The sequence below is a fragment of the Podarcis filfolensis genome (genome assembly GCF_964270895.1).
Source record: "Podarcis filfolensis genome assembly, chromosome: 10".
In the NCBI taxonomy this organism is placed as follows: Eukaryota; Metazoa; Chordata; class Lepidosauria; order Squamata; family Lacertidae; genus Podarcis; species Podarcis filfolensis.
This window is the reverse complement of record NC_139612.1, coordinates 43,584,418-43,597,179: the sequence shown is the minus strand read 5'-3', so window position 1 is coordinate 43,597,179 and position 12,762 is coordinate 43,584,418. Positions and strand designations below refer to the sequence as shown.

Here is a 12,762-nt window from a genome sequence, read left to right as displayed (position 1 = left end):
GAAGATCTTATAAAGCAGTCAATAGAAGATTTAGGCCAAGGAGTAATCAACAAAAAGACAATATCCAGCTCTATTTCTGTGCAACTTCCAAGTCAGCCTAGATATGACTACCATTTCACTAATTAATTTTCTGAAAATTTGAGTGCTCGGGAACAAACAGTATAACAAAGAAGATCAAAAGGGTACATTTTTTACCAGCTGAGTAGCCAGTATAGCTTCCAAATGTGTATAGACTTCATGTAACCAAACCAAAACTTTTTCAGATTTGTAAATATCTTAATACTAGATACAAACTGGTTTGGATCTAGACTTAGTAATGCATGACTATGCCTGGATTCAACTCCGTTTTTCAGAGTTTATGAACATGTCTGATTTCATTTAATGTGAATGGGTTTAAACATTAAATAACAATGAATTACAAGTTTTTAATGAGTCTCAGTCGTAAACTAATCATTTGTGAATATGTGAAACAAAATAGAATACAATAAACACAATTTGAATCTTTTTATAGTTCTTTTTAGGCAACTTAAAATCTTGCATTTGTCTTCCATAGTTTTTTAAAGTATTTCTTTTTTCTCAGAGAAAAACAAAGGAAGAACCACTTCACAAATTCTCAAGTTTGTATTAGTTTTCGTAGGACATCCACAGATACATATGATACAGTAACAATGCAATGTGCATGGTAAGATCTGAGAAATATCCCTTCAGGGTACATTGCAGGAAAATCATTTAAAGGAAAATGGGTCAAACAAATACTAATTAACTCAATAAAATTATTATAATCAGGCCCAGCATTTCAAGCTTGGAATCCTGGTCTTTCACAGAGCCAAGTGCAGTGCCACACTGTCAGATTCATTGAAAACCCTAATGAAATATGCATATTGCCATTTTTTTTTCCTGAAAAATTTCCCAGTGTCTTTACATTGTGGCCCAAACCAAATCATACACACCATGCTAATAACAATAGCTGAAAATAGTTAAACAAAAATATTTGATGGGGAGGGGGCTGGAAACAGAGCACATTAGCTTGGCTTGTATATTGCTTTTTAAAAATCAAAGTTTTATTCAAAATTATTTTTATTTGAACACTTGACATGCATACATTTCCCTTGTTTACATTGGGAGAGCGGATGATGGTGCTTATTCACACTAATTTTAGCACATTCAAAGAGGAGTGTATTTTCTTTCAGTAGTATAGTAATCTGGAAAAAGATAATATATTTGAAACAACTAAGTTTAACTAGTATTGGATCAATTTATGAGGTTACTAATTAACTTTATGAAGCAATGAATTTTCTGAAATACCAAATTTATATGAAAAACTACAATAGAGGAAAATTGCCCAGAATATGGGGGGAGGGGAGCTATCACGCGTCACTGACTATCAGAGCCTGCTGATCTTAGATTATATTAAGAGGTCCCAAATAAATAATATACAGTGGTACCTCATGTGTCGAAAGTAATCCGTTCCAGAAGACTGACTTCCAAAACATTCGACAACCAAGGAACAAAGGGCTGTTGGCAATTCCCATTGAGAAAATTGAAAGACGCCACGTAAGCCATTTGACTTCCAAGGCACATCCAAATACACATTAAGATCATAGGAAATTGCCTCATACCACTGGTGCATCCATCTCAGTATTATCTAGACTGACTACCCATCCTCCAGGGATGGAGCATTTTGTATGCCTGCTAGGGAATAAATCTGGGGTCTTCTGCATGTGGCACTATGGCTGATCTGTGGCTCTTCTTTTAGGATTTTGTCAAATAAAAAACAAGAACAATCATAAACGGTTCACTCAAAACTTTGTTGAGGAAAGGTATACAGGACGCATGTTTCAAGGCCAAGGCTATATCCAGTTGGATGCAGGATGTTCCTGACAACTAAAGCCAATATAGATACACTTGTTGATGATTACAGGATTTTCTTGGAATATTTGTATCCTACCTCTCAATTTCAAATTGTAGATGATTTGTCATACAAGAACTGGAAACTGGATTTGTCATGGAGATAAATGTTACTTCATTGTCCTGGCTAAACAAATCCCAAGTGCCTGGTTGTCCAGGCTATGTGTTATGATACTAGTGCTTAAGATATTAAACAATTGACACATGAAGCAGTTTCCTGAACAATGCCTTTGAGTTCCTTAAAAAAAAAAAAAAAACAAAAAACCTTCATACTAAAAAAAATCTAAGAACCTGTTCTTTTTCTAGCATTCTCCTATTTAATATTCACTACTGAAATAACATTTTTGAAAAATTCCTACTATTAATACATTTGCTTACTACGCAAACTTACTAATTTAGTTATTACATTTATACCCTGGTTTTTTCCAAGGAGCTCAAGGTACCATACATGGTACTTCATCTCCCTATTTTATCCTAACAAGTATGTGAGGTAGGTTAGGCCAAGACACAGGTACTGGTCCAAAGTTACTCAGAGATCCTCAACTGAAGAGCTGCTGGAAAAGGAAACTTTAAAGAAAAGTCCATATAACTACCTAACTAAAACTGGGTACATTACCTGATGGAACTGCTCAGACCTTTAAAAGGATAAAACGAATTGATCATCCTCCCCCACCGATGAAATCAATGATAGCGGAGGTACTATGTCTTCAGACTAACAGGATCAAAGTAAAACCCTGATTAGAAACATGAAGGCCTCCTTGATCAGTTGTTGTTGTCATTATTATTATTATTATTAATTTGTTAAGATTTATATACCAGCCTTCATTAAAAGATCTCAGGGTAGTTCACAAGATAAAACTACAATATAAAAACACAAGTAGTTAAAACAACAAAACAATAGCACCCTCTCCCACAAATACATTTAAAAGGCTGTAGAATATTAATCAGCCAAAGGTCTGGTTAAAGAGAAAAGGTTTTGCCTGGCACCTAAAGATATATAATGAAGGCGCCAGACGAACCTCCCTGGGAAGAGCATTTCACCAACGGGGAGCTGCGACAGCGCAACGGCACTATTTCCCCTGGCACCATTGGGCCCACCCTCACTGAAATGTAGTGTACCCACCTCATAGAACACCAATTTTATGAATTATTACAAACCACCCCAGATTATCTTGTGGGGGACCTGTGTGAGGGAAAACTTAATAATTTGGAGCCTCAGGCAGGATTTGATCAAATAAACAATAAAGAAGTCATTAAACAAAGGAAGTTTATGACATAAGTGGGTCAAACATAGGATACTTCAGATTATTTTATTTCAGTTCTTTCTCAGTTATTGCACAGCTGTTGCCGCTTAATTCTTTGGTTCTTAAACAAGGGGGTACTTCCTGTCAGTTACACACCCCTACTCCAGAGGTACTCCAAGAAACAGACTCAAGGGATCACCACACCCCTCTTAACTGGTTTGAGAGTCTTCTCTTTCTAGAAGAATCTCTCCCTTCCTGACTGGAATGAGTCCTAAATAGACTGTATTCTCACAGCTTCTCCCGGCTCAAGCTCAGCATCCCAGTTAATTCCTGGTCTAATTACTCCTACAGGACATCACACACTGTCCTTCACACTAAACTCAGAGACTTCTTTCTCTAGCTTTTGATATATTCCTGAGAGTGGATGTTTCTACCCAGAACCAACTCTCTCTCCTCTCACTCCCTATCTCCCTACCTATCTCTCAACCTACCAACTGTCTCTCCAAAACCTCCCCTTTTCAACTCCCTCTCCTGGAACTCCAGCCAGTCATAAGCTGCCATTCATTTAACCATTTACTGGCAGGGAAAAAGAAAAAGAAAAACACTTGTTGACCCAACCTGCCCAGCAAAAACAAACTTTTCTGTCACAGGAGCCACTGCAGAAAAGGCCTGTTTTCACGTTGCCACCCTCCAGACTTCTCGCGGAGGAACACGAAGAAGGGCCTCAGATAATGAACACAAAAGCCTGGGTTGGTTTATATGGGGGGGAGGTCCTTGAGGTATTGCGGTCCTGAGCAGTTAGTAGAATGCAATACACAATACTAACCAAAAAGAGTCCAAACAGAAGGAACCTGATTATAACATCACTAGCAGTGTTACCTGAAGATTTGTAAGATGAAATTACTACCTATTCAGGATAAGTAATGTAATAACTTAGGTAATGATACAACAAGAATGGGAAAGTAAGTGAAATGCAAAGATATAAAATTTAAGTTTGTAAACCATTAGGCGGGATTGAGGGGACGTCGTTAGGCGCAGCTGAGCCAAAGAGATTTAATAAGAGGATATGATGTTACGCAATGTGATTATATGTAAAACTAATAAAAAATATTGTATCTAAAAAGAAAGAACCTGAATATAAACATCAAAATGATGATAATCTAGAGAGTGCAAAAAAGATTCTGCATTATATTCATGATCTTCTCACAAAGAAGGAAAGACTCACAAAGGAGTTTAGGACAGGCAAACGACAGGCATGTTTTTGTTGGCATCCTTCTGTCTCAAGAGAGTGTGCCTCTGAGGGGTAAAGTCAAACTGCTGTTTTAGCAGAACCAAAGTGACCTCCCGGGGCACAAGCCTAGGCTGTGTGTGTGGGGGGGGGTGTCTTCTGCTAACACCCATGGGGGAACATAACCCCTGCACAAAACAAGGATTGCCTGTACATTAAATTATATAATCTCTTCACTGATGTCTATGAGCAGCTCTGTCTTCTGCTCCCAGAGTAATTTAAAACTAAATGACTTTGGATAGAAATGGCTTCTATCCAAATAATGAACTGATCTTTTCTACTCTTTATATGTTTTTGTCTTCCGGTTCCAGCCACACAATTCTACTCCACTGCCCATCCCCCACAGTGTCTCAGTCTCCACAATCCATCCTATTGATTCATTAAATGCTGGGGCAGGGTCCCATCCCCCCTTTAGATTTGTTCCTTAGATTTGTTCCTAAGCTTGTACATACCTCAGCATTACCTCAAGTCTGGAAGTACGGCTGTCTTGTGTTTCAGTAGTACAATTTTGGTGACAAAAAGCACAAGAATAGGGACACTTGAATCATCATTAGTATATAAATAACTAGATGACTACCCATCCATTCAATATAAATCAATGGTGTATTTTCTACTATGAAGTCATAATAATGAAGCTGCATCTTGTATGAGATAATCAAATGAAAGGTGATTTGCAAATATTTAGGTATGATGAGCACTACATATGCAGTCTTCAGTACACTGCATATTTTGATTCAGTCCAGAATTTTTCTTTATTACACAATACATGGCTTAATGGTGATATAGCTTTATTAGTGACCCACTCTCCTCTCTTTACAGCTGTAGAAGTTTTCACTATTAACAACAAGTAGTTGCTTAATCATTGCAGTTTAATAAATTAATATTATAAATACCAAAGCTCAATGCAAATTACCATTTAAGGATAGACAAGCAGGGGTTCACAAACATGACCAGCCATGACAACTACTCTCCTTTGCCTCCTAGTTCTCACCGAACTGAAGAGCACTTTGTGGAAGGGAAGCAACCACCTCTCATTTTATGCTGCAGATTGTGAAGGGGGCAAGGAACAGCAGGAATATCTTGCACTGCTCAGGAGAGACTCCATATTTTCCCTACCTTCTTCAGACCACCCCAAGTTCCCCTTTATAAGCCAGGACAATTTCAGAAAGGGAATAGGGTTGGTGCAAACAAAAAAATGGTGGACGTAAACCAAAATTTGTAGGCTTCTGAAGAAAATGTGTAAGAATTTGCCATTTAATGAACCACACATTATTAAGACTAGTATCTACTCTTTTTCCTCTATTAAAGTTTAGGAGTCAGAAATATAGACTATTAAAGTAACAGTAAAAAGTAAAGTATTTGTTTTGTTTTGTTTGTGTGTGTGTGTTCTAAAAAGAAAAAAGTTCAAATCCCATCAGTAATCTGGAATATCTAGATAAAGAGACACATTGGGAGTGATTCAGCTGAATAGCCACCTTAAATGGTCTGTGCTATTGTCAAGAAGGAAACACCCATTCTAACTTCACTCTGAAATACAAAACATTTATTAGCTTTGGATACAATAGGAAGGAAACACCCAGTGTTAAAGGTGGGGTTTTTTGTCAAAGTTTGGCAAATTGGGAAGAGGAAACTTGCATGCTACTCAGTGTTTTGTTTCAGCTTCAGGTCCACCAGTCTAAACTGATACTGACCCTGTGACCATTGTTCGATAAATCAAAGATGTATTCAAAATACAATCAAAATAAAAATAAAATAAAAAATTGTCCAGTAGCACCTTATAGACCAACTAAGTTTGTTCTAGTATAAGCTTTTGTGTGCATGTACACTTCTTCTGATACACTGAAGCGGAAGTCACCAGACCCTTATATATTGTGGGAGGTTGGGGGGGGGGGTATTTCTCAGAGGCGTAGTAGGAGATGGGTGATTGGCTCAATGGGTATGGTAAACCTGTTGACGACTGTTAACGACTGCAATTAGTCTTACAGGAAAAAGCAAGTGATAGTATGCAGATGACCAAAAATAGCTTTAGCATGTGTAATGAGAAAAGAATCCAATATCTCTATTCAGACCAGGTCTCTCCATAGTTTTCATTTTCGTAATAAGTTGTAATTCAGCAACTTCTCTTTCAAGTCTATTTCTGAAATTCCTTTGTAATAAGACAGACTATGTCAGACCAACACGGCTACCTACCTGAATCTAGAATCAAAATAGTGGATAAATCAGAACACAAAGCCATCTCTGTTCAGTCATGAAGTTTAGCAAGTTTGTCTACTCTCCTCACAAAGTGTAACCTACCTTACAGGATTGTTGTGAGGATTAAGTGGGAAACATCTTATGTATGTTGCTCTAAATCCCTTGGAGGAAGGGAAGAATAGAAAAGGGATGAAATAATTCTCTGTGGGATAGGCTAGCAGTTTTGCAACCGATATTTTCCCTTTAATTTCTATTATTTCTGCACTTTATATTATGTAGTCCAATCCAGATATATAAAGCATATATGCACTGTTCTTGAAGGATAAGTAAAACATAACACAAACTACCAAGTATAAGTCTTGTTTAGTGTGAAGGATTCACATTGCACATCACATACCCTACTGAGTTCATTTAACTAAAAACTGAATTGGTATATTTAGTGAATAATAAACTTTAAACAGTTGGGTGATGAACAGACTTCCTTAAATAAAGCATATAGACAGAAACTTGAGGCACGGTATTTCCCTCTATTCCACCTCCCCACTTGGAAGCACAAAGGCCCCTGGCTCTTATAGGGAAGTCAGAGGTATGTGTGCACTTCCCCCTTTCATTCCAACCCCCCTCCAAGAATCAAAGATGGCTTGATAGAGGTATGGAAGGCGCGCACACTTCCTATTTCCTCATAATAACTTGGTGCGCTTGCCCATGTTCCCAAGGAGGGACAGTAACAGAAGAGTATTCTTTTGTGCCCCATGGGGATCCCTTCACATGTGGGGAAACTGCACTTGCGCATGTGAGGATTATGCTTACACCCTGAAGCTTCATAAGACAGCCATTTTGAGTTTAACAGCAGTGCATTTTGCACTACAAAACTGTGTCCAGAATACAAGCTAGTTTTTTATGTATAGATATAGAAAAGCCACTCAAGACTATGAAAAGTATCAGAAGATGAGAACTGGAGTGCGGTGGGACAACTTAGATTTGATAATTTACCATTTTAGCAATAAACTAATAAATAAAAACTCCACACACTTATTCAAAGAAGTGGAATGGTCTCCCCCGGGAGGTTGTGGACTCTGCTTCCTTAGAGATTTTTAAGCAGAGGCTGGGTGTCAATCTGTTATGGATGTTTTAGCTGAGATTCCTGCGTTGCAAGGGGTTGGACTAGATGACCCTTGGGTCCCTTTCCAACTCTACAATTCTATGACTCCATGAAATACAGATTTTTATTTTCAGTTTCCTGCACCTTCAATCTTGCAATAACTGTATGAGGGTTCTTATTAGAAAAGTTCTAATTGGGCCATTCTGACATAATAAGCATTTATATAGTGCTTTTGAGTGTTCAACAAACTCAAAATTAATCTGTGATATAACCAGGCCAGACATTCTGCCATCATGTAATAAAAGTATGCTTATTTATGCAGATCTATTTAATATGAAAGTTAATACGAATAGATGTTGCTGTTATGTAATAACAAGGCTTTTCCTTCCGTTCTTCAGGTACCAACCATTATCTTCTCCCTCGTTCAAACTCTGGCACAATATTTCTGTCAACATCATCAATAAGATATTTTTACTTTTACAAGAGCAGACTAAAGGCACACTCCCTAACGAACGTGCACACAACAGCCTACTGCTATGTTGAACCAACGAACAGTATCTCACTGTTGCTGTTTACAACTGATCTCCTGGATACACATGCATAAATGGGGGCAACAAATACATTCAGATTTTATTCTGTAGCCTATCCTGAGACAATAGAGATCCTCAAAGAACTACCCTCCTATTGGGCCATGACTTGCTTATTATATAGCCAGTCCCAGCAGCAAGCCTGTTCCAAAATTAAACTTGGCAGCTTGCAGTCCATGAAACCAGAAAGGCAGAAGGCCAGAGTATTGTGCTATCATTATTTAATACTACACAAATGGTGATGGCAGAAAGGAGAGGTGAGTGAGAGACAATCACATTTTTATGGGACAATGGCATTTTTAGAGCAGTGCTCGTTTTTACTTTATGTATGTATTGGATTTAGATCACATTTTCCTCTAGCACTAAAAGTATTCTGGAACTTTCTAAGTGGGGACATGAAAGTAACCAAGAAAAGTTGCCCAACCCAATTTTACTTCCTTCACCCACTTGAAATAAACATTTTAGTAAGCTAACAGAAATAAAAAAGGTTCTATGACAGCTGTCTGATTAATCATAATGAAGCTGCAGCAACGGTATAAACTTTTAAATAAAGAAGACTACTTGCATTCAACCAACCAACATGTACAGAATACTGTAAGTTAAAACACTAACCGATTGCTCCGACTTCCAGCTTACTCGTCCTCGTGTGCTTAGAAGCAAAGCGAACGGCAGCTCGCTCGGAAGCCTCAGCTCCTCGTGGCGCCTCTCCACCCCACGAGAGCTACAGGCGAGGGCTTCGCGCGCGCTTACGCACTGCGCATGTCCGGGAGCAAGCACTTCCTGCCAGCAGGGAGGGCTCCTCCTCCTCCCGGCCAGACAGGCAGCGCGTGGGTGGGGGTGGGGAAAGAAGCAACCAGGAGCTGCCGCTGGGGGCAGCAGAGCGCCGCAGGGAGCCTCCAGAGCAGCCGAGATCCGTGAGAAGCAGGTTGGAGGAATCCGGGAGAAAAGAAGAAGCCTTCCCCTCGCAACAAAACGCAGCCTGAGGTGACTAGTCCAGTTGCTTTCTGGTAAAACTGCCGTTGGTTGCCGCCGTTTCCGACGCAAGCCCTGACTCGTCCCCAGCAGCCCCGCTCCTCCCTGCCCTTCAGAGTCCGAGTGGTACCTGCGCGCGCGTCCTCCGCCGCCACCGCCCGCGTTTTAGAGCTCTGCCCACGGTCGCTGCCGTCTGCCTCCGCTGCCGCCGCCGATTCAAAAAAACACAACCTACAGCATACGTTTGGCCGTTATGCAAATGAGCACCGATTTCTCCTCCCACTCCCTTTTGGCCACACCTCCTACCGGGAAGCGGGGGGCCGGATGCGCCGAGCGGCTTTTTTTCTCCCCGCCGGCCAATCCGCATATTAGCCGTTTCAACAGTTATGCAAATGAATCACAATTATTTAGCATATTTTGCTCGTTGCTCCTCCCATCTTAGGATTAAGGATATTATTGGTCAGCGCGACGAGCGGCTGATAAGGGATTTAAGGTGGAACGGCAGTGCTCGCTTGCTCCCAGTTAACTATTGAGGACGGGGGTGGTGTTTCTGGGGCTTATAAAGCGAACGGAAGTTAGTAAGTTCTCCCCTTCTGGCTCAGCAGGCGCTGTTTGCTTGTAACTCTATATGTGTGAGAATAATGGTGTTCCTGGAGGGAAGCCCCACCTTTTAGTCGGGAGATGAGTCACTAGTCCTCAACGCCTCTTCCCAACTGCAACTGCTAGATCAAAAAAATTAAAAGTAAAACAAGGGGCACTGCTGTTATGTGCAGGCATAACATAAAAATGTTTGTTGTTATGTACTGGTGTCCTAACACCAGTGTTGTGTTTCTAGCAGCCGCTTTTTCCTTTTCCTTTTATCACAATAGTTGGTGCCCTTGACACTAAATTGGCTATAAATATTGATACTGCAGCTAGGTGATGTATCCATTTATTTACTAAGACTACTTCCATGTGTTTTGTTTTATTTATTAAGTGTAACTTTTAAATTGTTTATCTATAATTACCTAGAGTTGCAAAAAAAAAAAAAAGGTATACTAGGACATGAGTTTTAACTGCCTGTGTAAAGTTTATTGTTTTAATTTGTACACTGACTTTATTCACAGGAGTTCTTAATTTTTTTTCTCTGTTGAGGCGCTCTCATTCCCCAGCATATGAAGTAGTTTTTAGTGCTAACAAGTCCAGTATTTCATGAAGGAAGACAGCACTATATCTCACAAATTTTATGGATCAGGATTGCATGAACGTCATGGGCATTCTGTGGATGGTTACAGTGTCATGACTTCTTACTTATGGTATTTTGTCAATATTTTTTATTTGTCCTGAGTTTATGAACTCTCCCATTCTATTTAGTGCCAGGAAAGGAGCGCGAATTGGCAATATTGGGGGGGTCTGATGCAACTCACAGCTGCTCAGTTTTGTTCAATCCTGCTTTGGGGTGGGGGCACTAAATAAAACCATTATTCCTCTACAAATCCTGTGTGCTTAGGGTTGCCATACGTCTGGATTTTCCCGGACATATCCAGAATACTGCAGTTGGCAGCAGTGTCCGGGCAGAAATTGGGGAAATGTCTGGGAAAATCTGGACGTATGGCAGCCCCTTTTGCCATTTTTCCATAAAACTAGCTTTGTGTGTGAATTTTTGCCCAAAAAGCTCAACAACTTTTTTTCACTGTTTGAAATATGGCAATTCTATTTAGTAATGCTGTTGTAAACTGCTCTGAAAATCATGTCAGGATGAATTCAGCACAGTTAAGAAATTGTGGGAGTACACAATACTGGGGGGGAAAGCATTTTTGGTGCACAGTGGTTGATCATGTGAAAAATAGTGAGAATCATAATTCCTGCCAGGTTCAGTATTGGATCAGCACTCCCAGCTGGCCTGCCCTATTGTGTGCAAACACATGAATGCCTCTTGAGAACAATGATTTCTTTTCTAAGCCATTACATGTTGACTTTTATCAGGGATTGGAGTATATACTGCGTTAGAAATGGCCACCATTTAGAAAACTGCAGGCGTAACAAAAGGAATGTTTGCTTACATCTGCTTCTGCAGTCTTTACAAAGCAGTTCATACTTCAGAATAGAAGTCTCAAGTCAATTCTCAAATTCAGTAGGAAAAAGGAGAAGAGAGTACAGCCACACCTCGGGTTGAATATGCTTCATGTTGAGCACGTTCGAGTTGCGCTCCACGGCAACCCGGAAGTAATGGAGCGCGTTACTTCTGGGTTTCACTGCTCACGCATGTGCAGACACTCAAAATGACGTCACCCGCATGTGCAGAAGCGGCAAAAAGCGACGCACCCGTGCGCAGATGTGCCGTCGCTAGTTACGTTTGCTTCTGGATGCGAACGGGGCTCCGGAACGGATCCCGTTCGCATCCCGAGGTACCACTGTACTAATGCTCCAATCAGGCACTCCCTTTGTGGCCCATGTGATGGAATGAATTCTGGATTGGTTTTAAATATGTAATAATTGGTTGTGTTGTGGCTGTTGAATTTGTTGCATGTTTTAAATAATGTATCCAGTGCTTTTTTCCTAGAAAAATAGGTGCCAGTATTTACCATGAAGTTGTTACGGTAAGTGCCACACTTTTAACAACAAAAAAAGAGCGGTGCCGGTACTGCATACCCTTAAGTACCCCCTGACAGCTCAGGACCACAATACCTCAAGAACTGCCTCTCTCCATATGAACTGACCTGGATCCTGCAATCATCATATGAGGTCCTTCTTTGTCTGCCTCCTCTGCAAGAGATCAGGAGGATGGCAACATAAGAATGGGCATTTTCTGCAGTCGCTCTCCGATTATGAAATGCTCTCCCCAGCAAGACTCACCTGGTGCCGTCATTGCATATCTTTAGATGCCAGACAAAACATTTCTGTTCTTCCAGGCCTTTGGCTAATTAAACCATCTATGGCCTTTTAAACTGTGGTGGGGGATATTGTTTTTGTTTGCTATTTTATGCATAGTTGTGTTTTTATATTGTAAACTGCCCTGTAATCCTCAAGAGAAGGCAGTAGAGAAATTAAATAAATAAATGACAAGATACAACAGTGGTACACCCTACCAGCAGAGCTGTTCTGCCAGTGATAGTATGCTGGCAGAGTTGTGGGCAAAATGTAGATGCACAAGGAAGACACTTATATTGCTTCAACGTATGGCAACGTTTTCCCTTGAATGGGAAGGAAGGAAACAAAATGTAACTGCCTCCATGTCAGCAACCATCTTATTTCCATCTGCATCCTGAAGAATACGATGCAATGTAACTCATCTCCCAGAGTGTACCATGAGCAGTATGTATAAGAACAAAAGAAGAACTCTGCTGGATCAGAAGAAAGGTCCATAGAGCCCAGCGTCCTGTTCTCACAAAGGCCTGTAAGGTGCTTGTAAAAATGCCCACGTCCAAGAGCTAAACACAAAGCCCCCCCCCATCTTGTGATTCACAGCAACTGGTATTCAGAGATATA

The 12,762-nt window shown here is 40.3% G+C and overlaps 1 protein-coding gene across 8 annotated transcripts in view; it reads right to left on the bottom strand.

Moving 5' to 3' along the window:
* Positions 1–11,572, bottom strand: part of ATF7IP (activating transcription factor 7 interacting protein) — a 66,549-nt gene extending 54,977 nt beyond the window's left edge. For 2 of the 8 annotated variants that reach the window (XR_014539034.1, XM_083573753.1), the window contains exon 1: positions 8,935–11,569. Coding sequence is in view for 1 of the 8 variants with exons in the window: in XM_083573756.1 (XP_083429882.1) it covers positions 4,893–4,900 (8 nt within the window). In the remaining 7 variants the exon portion in view is untranslated. Of the gene's footprint in view, positions 1–4,892; positions 5,002–8,934 lie in introns of those variants that run through there. The other 6 variants (XR_014539035.1, XM_083573752.1, XM_083573757.1 and 3 more) reach the window with 5 other exon arrangements.
* Positions 11,573–12,762: the final 1,190 nt, after the last annotated feature.